This window comes from Cornus florida, unplaced genomic scaffold (assembly GCF_030987335.1).
Source record: "Cornus florida cultivar Cherokee Brave unplaced genomic scaffold, ASM3098733v1 CherokeeBrave_3.0.0_Hap2_Chr05, whole genome shotgun sequence".
In the NCBI taxonomy this organism is placed as follows: domain Eukaryota; kingdom Viridiplantae; phylum Streptophyta; class Magnoliopsida; order Cornales; family Cornaceae; genus Cornus; species Cornus florida.
The window spans coordinates 67,588,440-67,594,746 of NW_026775575.1; the positions used below are offsets into that span (position 1 = coordinate 67,588,440).

The 6,307-nt window shown below is 32.3% G+C and overlaps 2 protein-coding genes across 2 annotated transcripts; one reads left to right on the top strand and one right to left on the bottom strand.

Annotated features, from left to right (window-relative positions):
• The first annotated feature begins 2,158 nt into the window (after positions 1–2,158).
• On the top strand, positions 2,159–3,202 carry LOC132310197 (defensin-like protein 1). Its single transcript, XM_059808406.1, has 2 exons — positions 2,159–2,266; positions 2,839–3,202. The coding sequence occupies exons 1-2, from the start codon at positions 2,203–2,205 to the stop codon at positions 3,027–3,029; spliced, it is 255 nt and encodes an 84-aa protein (XP_059664389.1). The 5' UTR covers positions 2,159–2,202; the 3' UTR covers positions 3,030–3,202.
• A 1,264-nt stretch (positions 3,203–4,466) lies between these two features.
• Positions 4,467–5,130, bottom strand: LOC132306723 (glycine-rich protein 23). Its single transcript, XM_059804247.1, has one exon. The coding sequence runs from the start codon at positions 5,048–5,050 to the stop codon at positions 4,697–4,699; it is 354 nt and encodes a 117-aa protein (XP_059660230.1). The 5' UTR covers positions 5,051–5,130; the 3' UTR covers positions 4,467–4,696.
• Between the last annotated feature and the right edge of the window lie 1,177 nt (positions 5,131–6,307).

Consider the following 6,307-nt stretch of genomic DNA (forward strand, 5'->3'; position numbering starts at 1 on the left):
CTCTAATTCATATGTCTCAAATCTAATATGATTCCAATATCAAGTTGGGCTATGAGTGAGAATCCATTGGGCCTATTATTTTATTGGCTACAATGAATTAATAATTGGCCCGGTCCATGGACCCAATTCAATTAATTCATAAATTAATTTCTACTCCACTAAAAGAAATTAATTGAACTCCAATTAAATAATAAATAACCTCTAAGTCAATATTGCACTTTGACCCCTCTATGCATAATTAGTTATCGGATAAATATAGCCATCAATCCGACTACTTAATTAATATATTTATTTTGGTACCTTTGATTATTTCTGGCTCGATCACAATAAAACATTTGTTTGACAAAAATAATAATTTAAATAAATAAATATATAATAAATCATTTTGTCTAAAAACACACGAAGGCCTTCGAATTTACTTTGTGATCAACCATAATCAATACAAAATAAATACAAGTAGCAATGATGCAAATATTGAAAATATAACCCTCTAACTATTAATTACATAACTACCCAAAGTGTCGGTCTAAGGATCCCGAAGAATCCGCCGAACAAATCAAAGTAATTATTAATTAATAAAAGAGTCTATACTTTTCTCATGCTTAAGAGTCAAATGCCATGACGGTGATAGGGAGTAATTGCATACGACGGCTCTCGCAATATATCTCAACCTAACGCGGATCCAGTTCAAGTCTTAATTAATTATGAGTCCATCCATAATTACCGGCTATGAACAATTTATAATTACTATTTATATATCATGCATTGATTGTCATCACATACATATATATAAATATTTCTTGTAATTAACTGGACACTATCAATTTCATAGTGAATTGAAACATAATACATTGAATTCACCAATTATATAAATCATAAATATTTCAGATATGTCAGGAACATATGTCAACACAATCCAGATAGGAATTTGCTATGCCAGGGCATATAAATCCCAACACATATAATGGAAAATTCGATATTCAAGTAATAACATATGAGGGGTATAGAGGTTTAATTAATTAAAGGTAATCGAAGGTCGTTTTAACAGTGTTTTTTTTTAGCTGATTTTTGACATGGTTGATCTTCAGGATTCAGGGCAAAGTCAACTAAGCTTGAGCAGTGATTTAAGTTTCTTTTTTTTTTCACTGATTTAATCTAAGAGTAATAATTAAGAGCAAACCTCTGGAGTGTCAAAACATTTAATTATTATTTTTTTTATTGGCCAAAAACACACACACCACTCATAGTTGAAGATATAACCTTCATCATTTACTTTGGATGGTAGACACTAAACCACATGCCCTTGATGGTCCCAAGAGATGATATGATATGTTAAAGTGAAAATTTATTTTAAATTCCAAAATAGAAAGAGAAAATCACATTTAATTGGCTTCATTTTAGATTTTCTGATTGATGTGTACCATAGCACAAACATTCTTATCATTGTCCCATACTTATAGTCGAGCTTCTAGATCAGTTAGAATGATTCTGATAAATGAAAGACTTATTTTATTTCTTTTAAAATAAAAAAATAAATAAAAATACCCTTGTAAGACAATCTATTCCTTTAAATGTCACACTACTATTTTCTAAGATAACTAGGGCTTATCACATTCATATATATTATTAACGGGGGATCAAACAAGAGGCCACTTTTTTGGATTAGAGATGGATGGTTATATTTTTTAACAATGTTTTGGTCCAATTTAAGTTGGGTGAATTTTATCAAACCTGTCAATATGATCCAATAAAATTGTGACGAGTATTAAAATTAGATATAAAATTAAATTGGACATTACTTAACTTTTATTTTTGAATATGTATTTTAAATCATAACTTTTGTTTTTGAATACTGTTTTAGATCTATTGGGCCACAGTAAATTAGACGAAGTTCATCCAACTTAAGTCCCAAGCATTGTTCTATATTTTTGTGCTTGTGAAATTTTCACTAAAAAAAGGATGTTTAATTTGCCAATTCAAACCTCAATTTTCCTTTATTTTTGTTTTATTTTATGGAAATTTAGACCCACTAATTGGTCTAACAACCACATGCGATATTGTCCATTCAAATTCCCGAAATTTGCTGCATTTTAATACGCCCTATATTATGTATTGTATGCAGCCCTATAAATACCCCTATATGCTTACCTTATTCTTCAGAGTAAAAGTGAGAACTTCCCGAAAAAAGAATAAAAGTGAGAAATGGCCGGAAATACATCTAAGTTGCTTCTGGTCTTTCTCATCGGTTTCCTCCTCATCAACACTGGTTAGTAGCTTGTCATTTTACATCATCATCATTATGCATGTGTGTTATTATACATTTCAACCATTCTACGATAACCGACTCTCGACATTGCCATTGGGAGAGGCTCACTAATCATGTGAGCCCAACAAAAGGGCTTCAAGGATTGGCAATGTCGGGAGTCGACAAGAATATAATTTTTCTTTAAATTATAACCAAAATTGACGTGAGAGGATCGGTCCAACGGCCAACACATAGACCTATATATATATATATATATATATATATATATATATATATATATATAAATATAAATTTAATATATATATTTTTTTAACATAAGACCCAATTGAAATTACAAAAACCCCCACCCCTGACCCCTAACATAATTTTCTAACTCAATCCCCGATCGGTGTTGTGGAATCCACCACATTGTTGTTAAAGGCCGTCTCTACTCATATAATTAATTTTCTAACTCGGTCCGGATTGATATTGTGAGATCCACCACAACCGGTTGTTCTGGACTCTCAGTTGATTTCCACATTAGCACATTAGTCTCTTATAATTTGTTAATGTTTTGTGGTGGTGTGATGCAGAATTCGTAGCTGCGGACAAAGCTCACGCGAAGAAGAAAACATGTGAGCGCAAGAGCAACACATGGACCGGAGTGTGTTTGGTTTCGTCCAACTGTGAGAAGCACTGCAAGAAGCAGGACAAGGCTTTGAAAGGATCATGCCACCAAGTGGACTTCTTCACCCGTGCTTGCATGTGCAAATTCAAGTGCTGAAGAGTTTCTTAATATATACCATAAATAAAATCTATATACGTATCATGTTACCTACTATATAATCACGAATTCATGATATAAAACAAAGGTTCATGATATTTTAAAAATTTTGTATCGCTTATTGCGTTTTTCTTATAATTTTGATACGAAATCGAATGCTCGATCATGTGCCTTGGTCCTGTGCTATTACATTGCAATATAATTATATGGACACATATACAATATATAAGACAAATTTGAATAAGATTGAACTAAATGTTAATTCATTTAATAATAAAATCAGAAAAAAACGAGAACGAGCCACTATATTATGTTACAGTTGGATTTTTCTTTTATCCCGTTTTGATATTAATTGCATTAGTGCTGTGGTCGAGTGAGCATGGTGGGAGAGAAAGGGGTGTTGTGTTAATTTTGTTTTAGTGTTGAAAATCTTTGGTTGAATTATGAATTCAAATTGTCGATTTGGAATGTTTGAGATTACAATGCAATCTCAATCCCAAATCAATTTGTAATATCCAAACAATGGATTTAAAATCAGAAATTCAATTCTAATTTCAAAACTTCAATAAGGCTACCAAACATACATAAGCAATGAGCGGTTTTGAGCCATTTGACATTTATGATGGGACTCCAATTCATTAAAAGGAACGTGACAATAGCTAAGTACTCCAATTCATTAAAAGGGAGGTGACAATAGCTAAGTATGGAAAAGGCGGATGGTATACATGGTTCCTTTTGTATAATAGTATTTTTTAAGAAAAATTCAGTCCAAGAAGCATAATTCATGAGAAGGGAAAAGTATTTTCCCTATGAAGAATGGAAAATATTAATTTGAGAGGTAAAATTGATTGGACTCTCCTCTAGTACCTCAATTAACTGGGACAACATGTCTTGCAGCAATTTAAAAGGAGGCCCGACCCTACTCCAATATCACTATGTTTGGACATGAGTATAGGGAAAAGATGAACTGCTATTGATTTTTGTTGTCGTTGTTGATGTGTCAAACATTAATTGAAATATTTTAATTATTTTATTTATTATTGACAAAGAGTTTTTGTCGGACTTTATTGAAGTCCCTAACAAAAATGAATCCCACATTGTAGTATTACTCCTAGACATAGACATAATATTAATTCTATGAACTCATGTCTCTCATGATATCATAACAGTTTAAAGTTCAAATCATGCATTATTTTTAATCTAGCTTGAACTTGCAATTTTTATTTTGTCTTTGTTACCATTTTGAAATCTGGTTTAACATGGAAAGGAAAATGATAAATTATCTGACCATTTAGTAGTTTGAAAATATAAATTAATAAAGTGAACAAAAAATAATGCATGAATCTAAATGAGAGGACTTTCCAGTCCATGAACCACCTTTGTCATATGGCACAAGAAAGAGAGAGAGAAAAAAAAAAAAAAAGGTACATAAATATATTGAACCCAATAAAATAGCTTTATATATCTATTATATTGGTGCGCTAATCAGAATGACATACAAAACCAGAAGCACATTTTCAAGGGAAAAAAACACAAGTCAACTAACAGTGCACAACCTCTCACAAATAAAACTAGCTTAACAGCCAAACACTAGGAACAGTTGAGTCCTAATTAAAGTAACTGAAGACATGCACCAACCATAGTAACTAACAACTTCAACTTCAACTTCAAGGAAATGGAAGAACACCACTGCCACCAGTACCAGTACCAACACCACCACCTACGGCGCCGCCAACGCCGCCGCCCAAGCCACCGAGCCCACCTATCCCAGTTACACCACCGATGCCGGCGCCTCCACCAAGACCTCCAATATTACCAACGCTACCGATTCCACCGCCAACTCCACCAATAGGCAGTCCATTGCTGCCAATGCCGGAGTAGCCACCAAGTCCACCAAAGTTGACAAAGTTCTTCTGGTCATCCAGACCCTTGTTGTTGTTAGTGGCCACCGGCACATCTCTAGCAGTGGTGTGTACCACTACTAAAGCAAGAACCACCATGATACAGTACCACTTTGCCATCTCTCTCTCTCTAGAATACACTGTTTCTCTCTCTGGAATACACTGTTTTTTCTCTCACTTGGTAACTAAGATGAGTGATGTGAATCTCCTTTTAAAGATGAAATGAGGGCGGTGGGGAACGGTTGAGAGTAATAAATGGAGTTAAATGTGGTTTTATGACTTTGCTCCCCATGTGGTAACAAATATGGAAGCTAACCTCAGTCATGTGGTCAATTTGATGAAAGTCTTGGGCTAATTTGGTGGAGATACATACAGAGTCTTCATGTCACTGCTCAGACCCAGAGGGGCACAGTTGAAACTCCAGAGAAACCAGCACATTACATGCATGTGCCTAGACATAAAGTGTACCCTCCACTCGAGCCAATAGTATATTTTTATATATGAATTTTTGAAGAAAAAATATTTATATGTAGTATTCACACTTTGTTATAGCAAGAAGATAAATTTGACCCCTTCTTTTATATTTTTTTGGTTAAAGCAACTGACATATATAGGATGGGGAATCGAACCTGGGCCAATTATATAAAAGGGAAGATAAGATCGATTTTTGTTACAGAATGTGACAATTATGACCGTCTATTTTATATTTTACTGAGTAAGGGTATGTCTGAAAAATTTTATGATATTGTTTTTTTAATATTAATATTAATATTTAAATTCGGGCCCATATTATATTTGGAACCATTGATATTAGTTTGAAATAGTTTATAACATATCAGATTTAACATATCAGATTTTTTTGGCTAAAACTCATATCACTAAATTATTGGTGATATTGTTTATTTTGGTATAGGAATTAAAACAAATTTGTGAATTTCTCAAAATAAATTTTCATTACCAAATATGGTTCCGATTTCTATCCAAAACACTCCTATAATAAAACGATTGTTTTGATATTGACAAAAAAAAAAAAAATGACGACTAAAACACATAGCATGCAAAACAGGGCTTAATCTCATTATTCTTTGTATATGAAAATAAAAAATAATAATAAGTGAAAATAAAGAACAATAAATTAATCTCATTATTCTTTGTTCTTTGTATTTGAAATTAACTTTTTTTTTTTTTTTTTTGAATTCTTTTGCTTTTTTAAGTTTCAAAAATATATTGCTTCTACTTATATCCTTAAGTAGGTGAAGATGGATCTCAAAAACATATAGTGTATTTGTATGATATATATATATATATATATATATATTCTTTAATGTGATTCAACTTCAACCACTTTAGTAAATCCATGCTGGTCAAATTTTATGA

Bases quoted from the DNA above. Each gene is read 5' to 3' on its own strand.
- LOC132310197 (XM_059808406.1), top strand. From the start codon at position 2,203: ATGGCCGGAAATACATCTAAGTTGCTTCTGGTCTTTCTCATCGGTTTC. The intron at 2,267-2,838 runs GTTAGTAGCTTG...GGTGTGATGCAG, and splicing joins TTTCCTCCTCATCAACACTG to AATTCGTAGCTGCGGACAAA.
- LOC132306723 (XM_059804247.1), bottom strand. From the start codon at position 5,050: ATGGCAAAGTGGTACTGTATCATGGTGGTTCTTGCTTTAGTAGTGGTA.